Source organism: Hemicordylus capensis, chromosome 5 (genome assembly GCF_027244095.1).
Source record: "Hemicordylus capensis ecotype Gifberg chromosome 5, rHemCap1.1.pri, whole genome shotgun sequence".
Lineage (NCBI taxonomy): Eukaryota > Metazoa > Chordata > Lepidosauria > Squamata > Cordylidae > Hemicordylus > Hemicordylus capensis.
Window position 1 is genome coordinate 135775866 of NC_069661.1, and position 18541 is coordinate 135794406.

General features: G+C 43.4%; 1 protein-coding gene across 10 annotated transcripts in view; it reads left to right on the forward strand.

Annotated features, from left to right (window-relative positions):
* Nucleotides 1–18541, forward strand: part of SCUBE1 (signal peptide, CUB domain and EGF like domain containing 1) — a 514482-nt gene that overhangs the window by 238772 nt on the left and 257169 nt on the right. For all 10 annotated transcript variants that reach the window (XR_008308378.1, XR_008308379.1, XR_008308377.1 and 7 more), the window contains 2 exons: nucleotides 7899–8024; nucleotides 14943–15059. Coding sequence is in view for 7 of the 10 variants with exons in the window: in XM_053254957.1 (XP_053110932.1) it covers nucleotides 7899–8024; nucleotides 14943–15059 (243 nt within the window). In the remaining 3 variants the exon portion in view is untranslated. The remainder of the gene's footprint in view (nucleotides 1–7898; nucleotides 8025–14942; nucleotides 15060–18541) is intronic.

Below are 18541 nucleotides of genomic sequence, written 5' to 3' on the forward strand. Positions count from 1 at the left end.
ATACAACCCTGAAAGATAGACCAATATTGGTCAATGTTCTTCTGACATTTCAGGTGAAGGTCCATAACTGACAAAGAGTGACTTGCCTAAGGCCATCTGGTGAGTTCATCACAGAAGAGATTCAAAATGGGGACTTCATTATTCTTACCGACTGCATAGCACCAGCTCAGTTGGCATGTTGTTACCTACACCCTGCTCTTGAGATGGGGTGGGATATAAGTCTGATTAAAGAAATAATCCTGGAGCATTCTTGTAATAAGTGATGTTGAGATAAGGCATTATCAGTTCACACCATATTAGATTTCACTCTGTAGCCAAAAGAGTGGTTACTTTATGTAAATCTTACAAGAGATGTAACTTGTAAAAGAATGTTGTGCTATTTCACCCCCTAATATTGTTATGACAATTCACCTTCTGAATGTGCTCAAACTACCATGTTTCTTTAATGTCAATTAAAAATCAACTTTGATCTTCTAATATGTATTTTCTTATAAACTTACCTTTATCATATTTCTATACCGCCTGACATGTGCATCTCTAGGCGGCATAATTCTATTCATTATATTAATTTTATTCATTCATTTACACTGTAGACAATGCTCTATAACATACCATATTAATTTAAATAGCAGAATTTTCTCACCAAGCATGAGAAAAGTTCTTAATTGATCTTGAGACTAGTATATAGCTTTTATATGAGTGTTTTGTTTTAAAGGGCACTATGTTTTTAATAATATAATTGCAGCAGATGTTTCTCTTGATTTTCTCTTTCCTTCTGACACTGAAGTTTTACTTATTTTTTTCTTTCTTTGTGCCTCCTGGACAGGTATATGAAAGGGAAATCCCTGTATAGTCAAATGTTTGTTTTGCTGTCTAAAGCTTGCAAAGGTTGATTTTTTCTTAAAGAACTGTAAATTATTCATGGAAGGGAGGGGAGGGTGTAGTTGTCACTAATAGGCTTCTGGGTACTTCTTGAAACAGTCTTTTATTATTCTTTTCTACATAATTTTCTATTGATGAAATTAAAAAATGTCATCTTCCTCTGTTCAGTAATAAAAGATAATTGTCCTTCTTTGAACATTCTGATGCTGCTGTGTCCTCAAGTGTTTTAAAGGAGGATGCAGAAAACGATGTTACTGATGGCATTGCTATGGCAACAACCCTTTAAACATTCTGGCATTGTTATTCCAGACACACAAGTGTGTGTGTAGGGGAACAGTTTTCTTTTAAACACAAAGATTGTGCCCCTTTAAAATGCACTCATGAACTTTACTTTTCTGAAGATTTACAGACTGGTTAAGGACAGAAAGGATTCCAGCATCTTTCACCTTCTGTGTACATCACATTATGGTATAAGTGAAAAACCATGGGGTGAGTGGGCAGCCAATGACCTAAAAAGACCTAGTAAAATAAAGGAGCAAAAAACTTTCTTCAGTCAAAAAGACAAGAAAGAAAGTTGGAAAATATTTAAAAATTGATTAGTTTAACCTACATTGATTAATTGTGAAACAAAATAAGAATTCCCTAAACTATTCACATAACTAAATGTTGCCCCTAAGTCTGCAATCTTATGCACACTTGGAAGTTCCACTGGACTCATTGGAACATACTTATGAGGAAACAAGCATAGGACTAGGCTGTAAATATCCTCCTTGATTTCACTGTCATCCATGCTGTATAGGGCATATTTAAATGTATTTAGGTTGTGAATTAAACTATTTTATTTTAAGTGGAGTTTCTTATACAGCCATTGTCATTCACAAATGTAAGCTTGTGTGTGTGTGTGTCTGAAGGAGGAGGGGAAGTGAGAGAGAAATTCTTATGCAAAATGAAACCATGGCTCAATGCAGACATCACACATTCAGTCCACCAAATTATAGGCTCTGTTATGAGCCCTCAAATAATCTAGAGTAGGGATGCCCAACTCAAATACCTTGGTGGTCCAGAACCAGCCATAATTTGATGTGTGGAGGACCAAGGTCAATTTTCAGCACATTATTTTTTACATTAAAATTAATAATTAAAAATATGAAATGTAAGATATAAAGACAGTGACTGACATCCAGATTAAATTATTTGTGAATAGTCTCATTGAAATTCATCTAATCATGTCTCATAATTTCAGTGAGACTACTCATGTGCAATTTAATCTGGAGGTCAGCCAGAGAAAATGAGACCTGTAAAATTTAATTTCTGCATCCTAAAATCAGCAAAAATGTCTCATGGCTGATCTTGAGGAGCAAAGGTAGCCTTGCTACGTAAGGTAGCCATTGTCCCCAGACCCCGGCCCAAGAAGACACACAGACTTAGTATGGTTGAAAAGGGCCACAACTTTATTAATTATACACAAGGCATGGCGGTCTGGCACACCAGGTGATTAATCACCCTAAAGAACAGTGCGGGCCAATAGAAGCAGGTTAGAACTCTGAAGTCCCACCCAGCACCTACTGGGCAACACACCCTGGCTCGGGAATGGGCAGGCCCGCCCCGCCCAATTCCTTCAAAGCCAACCCCCCCTTCTGTAAGAGAGGATCTGGATACCTCTAGGCCTACAACAACCCCGGACCGCTCAGCCCAAAGGTTGTTGAAGTCCTGAAGCAGGTTTCATGGCAATCTATTCTCCCCATGCCGCACAGGCCACAAAGGAGCGATTGACCAATCACCCTTTAACCTATCCAAGGGTGCTCACCGATGTTCTAACCCTCGAATTACCACCCTGCCCGCACTGTTACTTCCATTGTGGCCGTCCTAAATCTAACTACGCACCCGGAACACAGAACGGAGTAGGCGGAAAAACCCCCAACAGTGGCCAATGCGTTGGAAGCAAAAAATTCCTACTCGGCCCCTTTGGGCGACCAGTCGCTAGACCCGCTCTGTACCAGGGAGAGAGGGAGGGGAGAGCTCCTTCCCCTGCTGCTGTCTGTCCCCAACTGAAGAGGACGAGGCGGGGATTGGCCGTTCCCGGTTGAAACCCCGCCCCCAAACCTGACGGGCCAATCAGAGCCCTTCTTGGGCCGTGTGTAGAGCGGGCTGGGACAAACCCCCACCCCTCACAAGGAAGCCGAGGAGAGGGGAATTCTAGAATACAAGAACCTACCAGGCAGTATTGGCTCAAGCTATACTATCCGCTCAGATCACACACACACACACCCGCCAAACTGGTGTAAAACTCCAAAAAGACATCCACCTTTGTCCCTTCACTGTGCATGAGTATGTGTCTTTCCACATGCAAAGCCATATATCTTTGTGGAGGGAATATTAACACAGGTGCAACATCAAAGTTAGATGGGTGGTACTGAGGGAAATTTTTTCAGGTAAAAATTAAGCTTGTCAAAATGCACAATATACCTTCAACTCAGGCAGGGAAATTATATTCTTGGTGATTAGCTGGGTGCTGTCTTGGAGACGTTAAAGGTACACATGTATTTCCTATGGATTATTATTTGCCCCACATGCTCTTGGAAGAAACACGGGGAGAACTTGAAGGCTTTTGGGTTCCACACAGCTTCCAAATCCTCTCCCCAAGCACCCAAAGTGCTGCAAGCTTAGAATAAAACAAGAGACAAGAGATTTTCCTTTTCGAGCACCATTCTCCAGAAGAAGTGAAAGAGGAAGGAAAGGAGCGAGTGAGTGAGAAAGGTGCTGAAGCCAAGCAGGCCAGTGACAGGAACTGACATGGGCAACAGTGCAGTGGGGCTACTTTCACCAGGCTCTGGATGTGAGGAGGAGCAAGGGAAGCATCAGCAGGAAGCAAGGGGAAACCAAGCCCACACAAGCCTGGAGCTGTCAATGCTTGTTGTTTTGGCCCAGGGAGGGAATACTTGGTTCTCTGACTTTGGGTTGACTAAGACCTGCTTCTCATTCATACAGTGCAGCCCCATGCAGTCCAACAAAAATGTCCCCGCAGGCCAGATCTGGAGGCCATATGTTGTGTAGGGCTCCTGCAGAGGCAAGCTTCAGCATCAGTTATTTATGGAGTCGTGGATTAAACTATTTGAGGGCTTGTAATTGGGGCTCCAAACCATGGTTGGAGGATTAGGCATAAGCTACTGGCTTGTGCACTTTCCCTCACCTTGTCTCAAGCAAGAATTCCTTCCCCATTTTCAGGTTTGCAAGTTGATTATTGCTTAGCAAGTATTACCTCCAGTCCATGGTTTACACACTCACTTATCTTTCAAATCATGGTTTATTTATGTGTTTATTTTTTTTAAAAGTATCCTGCTAGAATATACTCCCAAAGGAACTCAAAGTGCTATAAAAATAGAGCAGCAAACAAACAAAAAACGGAGCAGCAAAAATAAAAATAAAATGATCTGATGATAAGTTAAGAGTGGATCTAAAAGTCCTGAGTAGGCAAGACGGTCTTCCATTTCTGTTCAAAAATATACAGAGAAAGGGTCAAACGTACCTCCTGGATTTGGAGGCGATTTCTGATTAATGCTATACTTCATTTGCTCAATGTGGATGTCATGGCAAACAATGTATATGCAAACCAGGGGAAAGAAGGAATCGGTGTGTGAGAGTCAAGGAGGGAGTTTCTGAAGCCCTGGTGTATTCCTGACCCTTCAAATCATGTCATCTGAATTGAGCCTATATATTTGGCTCACTTAAATTCATTCAAAACTATTTCCCAAGTCCCCATCATTGACTTATTTTTTTCCAACAGAGGAAAATGATAGAACCTTTAATGTAGGTGTGCTTAAATGAGTCATTTGATGTCACCTCTCATCTTGTTACTTTTTGTGAATATTTTTTTTGGGGGGGGGTCAAAAATGAAATAGAGATTTTGATTCCAAATTCTGTCCCAATCTGGGATGAATCTCTCAGATAGGGTTGCTGGGGAATGCCCTCTTTCCCATCCCAGGAAATGGCATCTTCCACAGAATCAGATTTTATGTCTGTTATTTATCGCTCTCTTTAAATAGAGCTAACATGGGACCAAAAGGCCAAGAAATGCAAGAGATAATAGTACATGTCATGTTTCTGTGAATAGGAAAATGAATGTGTTTCTGTGAATAGCAGAATACAGAATCCAATCAGGATGTCAGGGGTGGAACTACCACTGGGCAACTATTTTCAGTGAACACGGGCCACTCAATGGGGCTCAGGGGGCTGTTAGTGAAACTGCTCCAGGGTGATTGGTGAGCACCCCAAAATCTTCTTTTGGGCTTGCGTGGGGAACGTTAGCTCAGAAAGGAACAGTTTCACGTTAGTAATTTGCACAAAGTTGTGGACTCAGGAAATGACTGGTCTGAGACAAGATTCAAGTTTCAAAAATAAAAAGAAGATATTTATTACAGGGAGGGGTACAGAGGAAAAATGTGTGGTTAAAGCAATATTACTATGAAAATATGTTAAACTGCAATGAGGAGTTTTAGCTTAGAGTCCTAATTGTGTAAGTTTCCAGGCGGGCAAGAGAAGGAGACTTTTTAGAGAAGGAGGTGGTTGGATTTCAGCAAGGGGAATAGAGATAGAGTTTGGGTCCACTGAGGTGCAAACGCTCATATCACCTGGTCTGGACAAAGGACTCTGGGAACAACTGATTAACCTCGTTCCTCAGGAGCAGCTTGGGCCAAGGTACTCACCTTGGCCCAAGCTGCTTCTGAGGAACAAGGTTAATCAGTTGTTCCCAGAGTCCTTTGCAAGGAGGTTGGAGGGGTTAGTCAGCAAAGTTGAATCCATGAGGGTGCTTCTTCCTCTGTGGAACCAGCTTCCTATGTTAGTGAGGAAGGCTGGGCAGATCAGGCTGGGCAAGAAAGCCAATCTGGAGAGTGGCATGAAGTACTGAACACAGCCTAGCATGGTGGCCTGTAGAAAGTCAATGGCCCAAAAAGCTGCTGGTAACTCCAAGGAAGCTGGTGCATAGAGAGCACAAAGATCACAAGGAGCACACTGGATCATGCAACTGGGAATTCTTATACCCAAAAACATATCCTTGGGGCTCATTCCAAGGGACCTTTTTTGTCGGACAGGTGTGTTGGGTGGAACCAGCAAGAATTCCATTGTTGCTGATCTTTCTTCCTGAGTGTAACAGTGTGGGAATTGTAATGAAAACAGAGTGCATAGACAGGAAGGGGAATCTACATAGATGGAAAGTTCCAATAATCCAATCAGTACTTCTAATAGGTGCATCTCTAAGTCTGAATCACTAACTCAACTTTTTTATGAAGAGGGAGATTTACCTGCACAAGCCTTATCTGTGTTGTTTCCTGTGGAACTAATTGGCACATTAGCTGGCTGCTATTCGTTGCGAAAGGAGAGGAGGGGTAGGCGGTTCACTCGGAGAGCAGAGTGGCCTTGGCAGAGAGCTAACCTGCTTTTAATTAACTTCTGGGATCTACTTAGAATATTTCAGCATAGAAGGGCGTGCATCTGCTCCCCTTTCCAATTTGCTTCTTGGGAGCCAAATCGAGGGGTGACTTGCCCACTGTTACTAAGTGACCTGTCCCCACGTGCCATAAGCGGAGAACTCACAATACTGTGAAGCTCCCGAGCATGTCCAGAGTGAGATCTTCAAGCCTGGAGACTCAAACACAAATGGGGGGGGGGCTCCTGAGGGCCAACAGAAAAGCATTACTAGTAACACTTTCCAATGGGACTGGGGCTGCTGCCTGCCTCTACAGTCACCCATACCTCTTCCTCATCAGCACTGGCAGAGTCAGCACACATGAGGCCAGGACGGAGGAAGCTGCCTATCATCCTCACTGCCTCCTTTCTCCTTCTGCCCTTGTTGGCTTTCCCATTGTTAAGGAGGGTGAATAACATTGCCGTCTGCTGCATGTAACCGGGCAGCTACTTGAGCCTGCTCAAAAATAGAGGAAGAGAGGTGGACAGACAGCTGCAGAGGTAGACTGTGCGTGGTTCCCCTGGCCCCAGTCCCATGTGTGCTGGTAGTTTTCTGGCACCAACGAGGGGGGGAGGGAGGCAGCTGAGTAGGCAGCTGCAGAGACCAGCGGTGGTGGCAACAGGAGCAGGAGCGGCCAAAATTCAAGCCATGTGCCACTGCCCACGTCATTACACTACTGGTGGATGTGACCTACTCCCAGCTATCAGTGTCTGGGAAATTAAAATAGCAAGGAAATAAGTATGGTAATGGGAATTCTGTTATGATGTGTAAAGAGACAGCTTTCTTTTGTCTGATTGCTTAGGAATGGCCAGTGATCGTTCATGTTTCTAGAGCTAGCTGAGGAGACTTTCTCAATGAGCATTAACATTTCAAATTCAGTGGGCCTGTGGGGAATAATTCTTTTAATTCTGCTTGCTGTACTTTTAACGTTTTAATAGATTTGTACTGTTTTAAAGCTAGTTATTGATTTGTTTTTAAATAATATTGTTTTTTATTGTTGGTAAGTTTTGAGGCAGACAGTTAAAAATTAAAATTAAATAATCATAAATAATGGATGGAAAATGTCTCACTGAGCATAAATCATGGTGACCAAGCTAGAATATACCCCACAAGTTTGATGTGGGGGTCTGGAAAAATGTTTACTAGTTGTTATACGACAAAGGAGCTAGAACCCGAGTTCTGCAGCTGACTGGAATATGGAGCCAGAAGGCCAGAGGGTGGTGGTGTCTCTACATAGATGCTTCCTGCTTCTATAGAGAACTGATGCTGCTTTCCATATTACCACTCTGTCCAGGAACTTGCCTGCTCCCCCATGTTCATCATGTATATTTATAAGTGAAGATATCATAGAACTGCACCAGCCTCCAGACCTCTCTCCTTATAGGGAAATTGACTTTCTTATAGCTGCCCTGAAACTGTTAATCGTATCAATTTGCTTTCTCTAATGAGAAGGCTGCTTTATGACTTTATGGAGCCTTTATGACTGCTTAGGCTATGATTGATTGATTCTGTTTTCAGAACTTGTGCATTTTCTCTCTTTCTCTTTCTCCAGAGGGTATGAACTGTATGAACAAAGATCATGGGTGTGCACATATCTGCCGGGAGACACCCAAAGGTGGGGTTGCCTGTGAATGTAGGCCTGGCTTTGAACTTGCCAAAAACCAGAAGGACTGCAAATGTAGGTAGAAGCAGACTAAATCTCAAATGCCCAATATGTCTAATTTTTACATTGCTATTTAAAACAACAAGAAATTCATTTGATTTTATTGACCTGATATTTTTTGTTAAGTCACTCACATGTATCTGAATTGATGGTTTGAGAAATTTGAGTCTGTCTCCTAAATCTGTAAGCCAGTTTTAGCTTTCATGTTGAATAAACAAAAATGGGAGAGATGGTTGGACTACCATTTTGAGATGTTTTCAATAAAGGCAAAATGGTAATGGGTGAACTCCACTAGAAAAATTCAGTGGATGAATCTGCAGAACAGCTCCTCTTTTCCTTGAAATTTGTTGCAGGATTTATGCAGAAATTCCCAGATTCTGTAGGGGAAGAATGGCAGTTCAGTCCCCAAATAGCAAAGCAAAACCACTTTGGTGAGAAAGCAGCAAAGAGGTCTTGAGATAGTTGTTTAGTACTGAAGAACTACAAGGATTTATTTAAAGAAAAGGTTACAAATAAATGTGAAAAGGCCTGCAGCTTAATTTTAGCTGTAGCTCATGGCTGAAGAGAGAGACCAAAAGCAGCCATCTCTGGAGAGACAAAATAGAGACTAAAACTGGAAGAACAAAGAGGGAAGGAGTCCAGCACTTTTATCCATGACTCTAACCCCCCAGTGGCCACTATGAAACATTGCAGCTGAGAGCTGTTGCTTAGCTCCAACAGAGTCCACAACAGATATCATAACAGGGCTTACTTGGCCCTAGCTGATCCCCTTTGCCACTTATACAGTCACTTGTGGAGAGATGGTGCCATTATCTGCAAGTCTGCAACTTTTACAAAGACAAAATGATAAAGATGATCAGTGTCAGCTGTGAATTACGACAAGAGCAAAGTCAAGAATAGCTGCATGAAAAGGTGATTTTCCATCATTTATTAAATTCCCTTGAGAAAGATTGTCCATCAAAACACTTCAGGAATAAATCACCTTTTTGTGTAGTTATTCTTGTTTTTGTTAATTTCTTCAAAGTCCCTGAATTCTGTCATGCATGTGTAGTGCATTCAGGGTTGAGTGGCAGCATAGTTCTTCATTATGAACCCACACACCTAAGGTGGATTAGGCCTTTTCTGCTGTCCTTGCCCCCAGTAACTCCACAGGGCAGCAAGACATCTGATCCCTGTCATGTAGACTAAAATCTTTTTAGAACACAATTGGTACCAGCCGTGCCTGAGCAAATATGTGATCCATAGTTAATAAACATGGAGAATTATATCAGTTGATTGTACTACAATTTCCAGATCCCATCCTTGACAAGCCACTGGATTTTTTAAGAGTTCCAGTTGGGGACATTCTACAGATGCATGTTCTCCCATTGCAAGTGGTGAGAGAATCTGCAGCTGCCAAGCCCTGTCCAGGATGGAATATATAACCTGCACTGCTGTACTTATAGGAGTGGAAGCTAATAGATTAAGACAAATTTATGGGATGCCTGCTTATTGATGTGCCTATTATACATATTGATGCACCATATAGAGTGAGAGATGGGCTCGGTTCATATGTAACACAAAACTGGAGGCTGGTGAACCTGCAGTTGAGATTTGGGACTGTAAATTGCTGCAGGTGTTCTTAAAACTTCAGCCAGCCATCTCCAGTTGCAGGCAAGGGTAGCCTCCCCCTGCTGCTTGGCTGCTAACGCCAATCCCAGCAAGTTCCATGGCTGGAATGTGGGCAAAACTTCAGCATGTTTGTGGAGCAGCTGCAATTGGCCACAATCTTGAAGAGGACATGCTGAGAGCGATCGTGAATTTTTGGAGCGCACTGCCCACCCACCCTCGGCAGAGAAACGGTGCCATACCTGCCATACCATGCCATTGGCAAAGCTTCTTCTAGGAGTGATGGCACCGCCACCACGCCACCCCAAAAAGAACCCTGCATTTCCATGAGGGAGTGATCAGTGGGAGAAGGGGATGTTTTGCCATCAGGCATTATGAGTGAATTTGCTTGGCAGTTCTCTCTCCTCCCTCTGATGGTTCTTCCCATGAGTTGTAAGGGGGTGTCCCCATGGCCTTTCACTCTCATTATTGAGCAGTGCAACCTGGGTTGGGTGACTATGTCCTCAGCAGTAGTGCACTTCCCAAATACTGGAACATAACTGACCCTGGCAACTGGCCTTGTTCATAAATAATCCTAGGGAGTGCAAACCCCACAAGGGGAAGAGCCCCCCTTTCCCAAACATTCAGTAAGAAAAATAGAACTTGGCTGCTCTGGGATCCCTGCTTCAGGCTGCACTTTACACCCAACCAAGAGCTGTCCCCCATCCCACCCCGCAGAAAGCATTTGCGCCAATGGAGGAGACACCAGGTCCAGTGATGGACCTTTAAACCCATTCAAAATTCCTGGGTTCAGCCCAGCATTGTGCTGTATGTAGATCTGCAGCATGTGGATTCATGGGAGAGGGGAGCTCCAGTTCCCTGCTGCCCCTGGACAGGGTGCTGGCAAGGGTGAACATTTCCACATGGATGGATGGGCTGGCAGGAGGCACATTCTGACAGCTATTTGGCGGCAGTTGCCAGGAGCGGGAAAGCAGTCTCTGGGATACCCGTCTTCTGGCTTTCGTCCCTAGAGCTTCCTCACTTGATCTCATGCCCTCAGTCACCAAGCACCCTCATATGTCCATGGAATAATGGATGGCGAGCACTCGAGTACCACCTTGTACATTTTAAATTCATGCTCCCAGATAGCTCTTTTCATAAGTAAGCCTGGGGAGCACATATCCCCAAAAGTGGAAATACCTGGGGCCCCTTTCCCCAACCTTCCAATGACTTTGCTGCTTATGAATCCTTGATTCAGGCTGCCCTTTTCACCCAGCCAGGATCACACATACACCTAAAGCATTTGCGCTGGTGGGGAACACACTGTGTTCCATGACAGATCTTTAAACCCATTCAAAACTCCCAAGTCCAGTCTGGAGTTGCACTGTATGCAGTGGGGATTTGCGGGAGAGGGGAACTCTTCAGGGTCGTAGACAAGGTGAACATGTCCACAGAGCAGGCAGACTGGCAGGGGGCATGCTCCAAAAGCTACTCTGCAGCATTCACCAGGACCGAGAAAGCAGTCTCCGGGTACCTGTATCCTCAGCTTTCCTCCATAGAGCATCCTGGCTCAAGCACCCAGTGGCTTTGCACTCTCATGAGAGAGTGATCTGTGGGATAATGGGTGGCAAGCAGTCAAGTACTATCTAGTAAATTTTAAATTTGTGCTCACATACAAACAGTGTTGCAGAATGTAACAAGAGCACCTCAGAGCCTACTTCTCACTGACGGTTCCTCTCATGAGTAAAACTAGGGACTGATGACCTCCAAGGAGAAGGGGCTGCTCCCCCTTCCCTAACCTTTCCATGAAAAAACAGAACTTGGCTTCTCCGGGATTAATGCTTGGGGCTGTCTTTTAAATCAGACCATGGGAAACTGCACCTCCCCCCGCATGCCAAATGTTCTCCTCCTGGTGCCACAATGGGGTGCCTTGCTTATCTTGCCACCTGGAGTGCTTGTGCTCATACCTCACCATTGCTTGCTTCTTGGGGGCAAAACACTTGATGCCCATCCTGTCCCCTTTCCCTCCTGCTTGCCAGGTGTGGTGAGCAAGGAACAAAATTGGAATAGGGAATGCCTATTGAGTGGATGACAAGGCTGCAATGGAGAGTCACACCGGCGTGTTGCCAGGCATCACTGGCATGGAGCAGCCAATTCCCTGAACAGGTTTGTGCCACCACCTCCATGATTGTGGTTTGGAAACAAAACCGCGATTATTGCAATGTCTGGAGTTGGATGTAAAGCCTTGGTGGCCAAACCTCAGATCTCAGCAGTGAAGCTTTGTGCAAACTGAAGGTTAAAACTGGAGTTTGCCAAGGAAAGCCCAAGATTGCTTTTGCTACGAAACTGTGGTTTCATGCATTCAGAAGTACTGGAGTTCCAACCTCTGCCACATTTAACTCCAGTTTTGTGTTATGTGTGAACTGGGCCTTGGTGTTTACCCCAAAGCTGCAAGGATTTGAATCTTGGTTTCCATCAGTCAAATGTAACTCTAGCCAGTACACCACACTGATCTAGTATTACCAACCCTCTGCAGGAGAGATGGTATTGCTGGGTTTAACTATGTGTTTGGAAGTAGCAGGTTGCTTTCCCAGGTAGTAACTATGCAGTTTTAAACAGCTGCTGTGCAATTTTGATTCCTATAATCTGCCCTGATGAAGCTATTCTCACGATGGGAGAAAACTGGGCTAAAGGAGCCCAGCCCGGTTTTATCCCATTGTGAGAACCACTGGGCTTGCGGGTGAGCCCAGTGGTTCTCTAGCAGCTAGCCCACCAAAGAAGCCCTCCCCTTAAATGGGGTTAGTGGAACGAGCACTCCGCTAACCCCATTTCCCCGTGAGTCGGCGCAGCTGCACGCCATGGTAACTGATGAGGACACCCCCACTGGGAGGCTAAAATGAGCCTCCTGGTCTCTGGGGTCTCCCCAAGATGCCCCACGCATTTGCATGGGGCATCCTGGGACTTCCGATGGCCGGGTCGCCCCCAATCCCTGCAGCCCCTACCAGCTCCATGATGAGCCGGTAGTCGTGTGGGCGGCTGATCCGGCCACCGAGCAATGAGTGGCTGCTTGACTGTGGGGAGAGCGAGCTAATCCCACTCTCCCCGCAGAACCCTCTCAGGCTCTACACATGGATCATGTGTAGAGCCTCACTGTGTCAGTGTGAGAGACCTACTGGGGCAGCTGTGCATGAGAAAGCCAGTCCTGGCAGAGTTGCACAGCAGGACAGCTGCAAACCTTAAAACAGTGTGTGGGCACTTCCAAAAGGCTACTTTCATTATTTTCAATGGAAGTAGCATGACACAAGTGCCTACATGCTGTTTTAAGCAGTTTTGCAATTGCTCTGCTATGCCTCACCAGACCTGGCTTTCCATGAGCAGCAGCCCCGTGGCTCCCAAATGCCAATGTTTCGCTGCACAACTTGTTGGCCAGAGGTAAGAAAGCCAGTGTGGTATAGTGGACAGAATGTTGAATGTTGTTCACTGAGACCTGACATCAAATTCTTCCTTAGCTATAGAGCTCACCAAAAGGTCTTGGGTAAGTCACCATCTTTCAGCCTAATTTATTTCACAGGGTCATTATGTATGGGGGAATAACATAGGTATGGCAGCAAATTCCCTCAAACCTGGACTTTAAATTAAATTGGGGGGGACCAAAAGGAAGATGCCTTTCCATTTCAGACCAGATCTTAGACCAATTGATCTAGGTTGGTTCTTGAAGGCCTTCAAGTCCTGGCATGCATTATTGCTATAAATGAAGATCTGAGCACAACAGTATCCAGGGTTTCCATTGCTCCTATGGCCCTCATTGCCAGGAACAGAATCCTCCTTGTTGTCTCCCTTTATCGGGAAGATACAAAGGAGCAGGGGAGAGGGTCCCATTTGCATTGTGAACACTGAAGCCAGAACTGAGGTCTCCAGGATCTAGTGCACAAGGATGATATAACTGCTATGCACCAGCTTTCAAGAGCTGGATCCTGTCCCATTCCACATTCTAGATTAATTTTAGAGATGTCCAGAATATTAACTACATAACTCCGGATTGTTTTTCGATTGGGGATGTCCACCCATCCCTAGATAGCCCCATTTAACCCACTCTGAGAAGGGTAGAATGTACTTCTTTCAAGAAGATGTAAGTCTTTCAAGAAGATGAAGTATAAGTGGGCATATTTCATCTTTCTCTATAAAGTGGTGGAGTGTCTGCATTGGGAAACTTAGTTTTGTATTTCATAGATTTGGAGTATTTGAACTGATCATACTTTTCTCTTGCTATTTGGCACATAGCAAATCCACGTGTATACATATTTGACCTCAAGTGTGCATGTTGCAGTGGATGTCAAAATGCAGCAAATGTTGACATTCACATGTGAATTTGACAATCTTAAACAAATACTGTAAATATCTAAAAAGTCAGAGATGAACTAGAAATTGAAAGGCCGGGGTTGGACCTAAGGCTGGAGTTGCGCCTAAATGGTTGTAATCCAAATTGAGGGAATAGACATCTATTTTCAAAAATACACAAAATTTGACTAGGTTTGTCAGCATGCACACGTTCATGCAGACATTCACCAAATGTTGAGCAGTTACTGTAAAACGTTAAAAAAAAAACCTGTACGACATTAAGAAACCATTGTTAACATCAGTAAGATTGAGGTCATTCACACAATGAAAAACTCTGTTCTACCCAGGTTTGGGAGCTGTGTGCTCTAGGTTTCCTCTTACCTCGCTTCCATACAACTGAAAATTGGGAGCACACACAGCTCACATACCTGGGTAGAATACAGTTTTTGATTGTGTGAATGACCTCACCAAATACATACATGTAAACATTAAACTATGTGGTCATTCATACAATCAAAAACTCTGTTCTACCTGGATTTGTAAGCTGTGTATGCTCCCAATTTTCGGTTGTATGGAAGCAAGGTAGGAAAACCTGGGTAGAAGTGATTGTGTGGAATAAGCCTGGGTAGGAAAAGCTACCCAGGTTTTCCTCCTACCCTGCTTCCACACATTCACTTCTGCTCAGGTTTTCCTCCTACCTTGCTTCCACACATCCGAAAACTCTGGGAGGTTTGGGAGCTCCAAACATAGCTCCCAAACCTGGGCAGAACACAGTTTTTGATCGTGTGAATGACCTCACTGACTATCAGCACAAGGCTGATGGCATTTTAGAATAATGAGGTTCAGCAAGGTCAAAAGATTTTGGAAACAGCTGTTCATATATAAATGTGGTTATGTTTTCTTATACATTGCTCTTTTATGTGCCTAGAAGCCGTCACCAACTAATTGGTTTCATTGTTGTTTTATTTATATATATGTATATGCACATATTTTTTGGGGAATAACTAGTAACCTGTAACTATGGAAATGGAGGCTGCCAACACACCTGTGATGACACAGATACTGGTCCTGTGTGCGGTTGTCATCAGAAGTATGCCCTACACTCAGATGGTCGAACATGTATTGGTAAGTAACTCTCTAAAATAGTACAAATACATGTGTGTAGAATTAAAACATATGTTTAAAAGGATGTACAATCAACTTGTGACCTTATTTAATGTTTGGTACAACCAGCTGACTTTAATACATCTGTTGTTTAAGGATTTGTCATTGCTTTATAAAACTGTGTTTGTGTGTGTGTGTGCATGCATGCGTGCACGTGCGCGTGCACGTGCGCACGCACACACACTCACACTCACTCCACTGGGCACAGGGTAACAGAAATGAACTCTCCCCTGCCTGCTTGTTAAAAAGTTAACCCTAAAAACAAAGGGTTAACCCTAAAACAAAAGGTTAAAAAGTTTGGGGGTATGTGTATATATAACAAATTTTCACAACTGGAAGTATATATCACAAATTTTATGTTATTTATAGTATTGAATTTAGCCCTTTTTAAGAATTGTGGAATGGAAATTATTTTCATTTTGATAACCTTGTGCCTTGTATGTTTAAAATCAGGGAGTCGAACTGAACCTGAACCTCAACCCTAAATCCAATTCAGAGAGCGTTTTCTTCTTCTTCATTGAACTGGAACTGAAACCTAAAATCTCTTAGATGACTTGAATCTGAACCCTTAACACAAAAAAGTTGTAACCACCAGTTCAAAATTAGGCTGTCATTTCGAGGAATGATGAGGGTTCCTCTCTGCACCAGCTGTATTTGGAAAAACTATGTTTCCCAATGAGCTATCTAAAAAGTGGAGGACGGGAAGACCAGGAGAAACTGGTAGGCAGGACCTAGGACTGGTAGTTCTAAGGGGGTATGTAACCCCTTTCTTTTGCACCAAAGTCCCAATAAAAAATCACCCACCCTCCCCAAAACTACTGCTAGTTCCTGGAGGGAAACTCCTGTAGGCACCCATGGGACCTTTGTTCTTGAGGGCTAATAGCAGTTTCAAGGCGGAACAATTTTCACCTGGACCACAGCACAGATTAAATTTCCCCTCCCCATGGGCTAGAGTCCCAATGGTAATTGGAGGCCCCTTCAGTTGCTGTTTGACTATTAAAAAAAAAAAAGTCCTAAGGGCCTATGCATTGCTTCTGGCATCATGTATTGACCCTAAACACCCGAAGCTTAAGGGAGAATCAAAGTTACTTAACTGTAGGTCCCTTCCTCAGAATAATCATCATGTTGTACTCATCTAGTGTGTGTCATCTAGGGGCATACAAGCAATTTCTTACAGATTTGTATCAGTTATGGGTTTGAGATTATTCTCCACGAATGTATTTAAACCTGTTCAAAACTGGTTCAATCTATCTGAATCTGTTACCAAATCACTTTTAAAAAATTAACCTGAACTAGAACTGAACCCAAATTTTCAGTGGTTCGACTCCCTGTTTGAAATGCACTTGCATAAATGCATTGACTCATGTGGGTGCCCATTCTTATCACAACCATGTGACTAGAGCCCAACTTATTAAACCATTTGTGTCCAACTTATTAAACCATCTGTGTGAGTAGTTCCAACACTGATTGCGTAGATTTTAACTCTGAAAAAAATGGAATGGGAGTTGTGTAATTAAAACCCACCCAGAACACATGAAGGATCACTCTCACAAAAGAGCTTCGCATGTGGAGCTTACCCATTTGGTTGGAGGATTAGCAGTTATCCATGTGGGTTGCTGCATGTATGAAATGGACCTTGTAATCTTACAAAGCGTATCCACTCATTGGAACAAAGGCAGCAAAGCATCTTTATTACCTGTAATTGCAACAATGCTATGTATATTGACCAAGCAGCTGCTTAAACCTGATTGTAATGTAGTCGCAGAAAAATGATTAGGTTACTGTTGCCTGCTCTAATCTGTAATGAACTCTGCCTTAAGAGCCTAATAACTAATTAATGCAGCCAGGACATCTAGGTCATGTTAGAGATGGGTCATATGAGAGATGGAGAGTGGTTTCACTGGGACCAAAGCATATGTCAGATTGTGAATGGGGTGCAAGAAGAGCTAGTGTCCTCATAGAGTGACCATTTGGATAGTTTTGCACCATCATATAAGTGTTCTACAAAACACAGTATTTTCTCTGAGGCATCCTCTTATCCAGAGACTATTGTTGTTACGAGCATAAATTAATAGAGGCATAATAGCTTTTGTTATTAATGATGAAGATTTGTCTTGAAGGGATTTTCGGCAATTAATTCAGTTCAATAAAATGTGTGGATTTTTCAACTCCCAACTTTATTCCATATATTTTTGCTCCAGGTGTGTGTGTGTGTGTGTGTGTGTGTGTGTGTGTGTGTGTGTGTGTGTGTGTACACACACACAGAGCTTTTCTCACTATCGGAACTTGGGTAGTAGAAGCCTCCTACTCAAGTTTGGGAGCTGCACACACTCCTATTTTCTGTTTGGCTGTGAGATTTTTAAAAGGTAGGAGGTGGGAAGCTTGATTGTTTCCTAAGCCCCAGCTGGTTAGGATGAGCATGCCCCACCCAGATTCCATCCCCAGCTTTGGAACGAAGTAGGAGGAGAAACTGTCCTACCCCGCTGGGGCAAATGATCAAGCTTCCTGCCTCCTACCTTTTTAAAAACTCACTGTTAAACTCAGTGACTGCTTTTTTAAAGTCTGAAAACAGGAGTGTGTGCAGCTCCCGAACTTGAGTAGGAGGCCGCTCTTACCCAAGTTCTGATCATGAGAATGAGCCTACTGTGTGCATGTGTCTGTGTGTGTCTGTGTGTGCCTGTGTCTGTGTATACATGCATACATTCATCCTATGGGCTACAATACAGCCAAAGTTACACACTTTTAAGTCCCATTGATTTCAGTGGAGAAATGTGCTTAACTCTCTTACTGACATCAACAGTAAGTTGATTTTACAGGGTATAATGCCCCATGGTTGCAGGGGGGATGGAGGGAGGGGTTAGTTGTGCTTTTCTGTTCTTTGTTTCAACATAATTAAAGTGCTATACCAATCTGAAGTATTGACAAAGGGCATGATTCAACAAAAGGTAAGCACTTTTAAGTGCCATTAATGTCAGTAGGGGAACCATACATGTGCTTAAACATCTCACACCAAAACCAAACTTTATTTTGTTTAAATTGTGCCCATAATTAGTAACTGCTCTCATTCTCTCTCCGTTCCTCACATGATCTAACCAAGTTAAGCAAAGTCCCAATTGATTTCAATTGGACAGTTAATAGCACTTACATTTATATACCGCTCTATAGCCGGAGCTCTCTAAGCGGTTTACAATGATTTAGCATATTGCCCCCAACATTCTGGGTACTCATTTTACCGACCTCGGAAGGAAGGCAGGCTGAGTCAACCCTGAGCCCCTGGTCAGGATCGAACTTGTAACCTTCTGGTTACAGGGCGGCAGTTTTACCACTGCGCCACCAGTTAATGACATGCATCTCTTTACCACTGAAGTCAATAGAACTTTTAAGTGCTTAACTTTGGGTGGATTTTGCTTGTAATTTAGAATTAGGCTTGGCAGAATTTGACA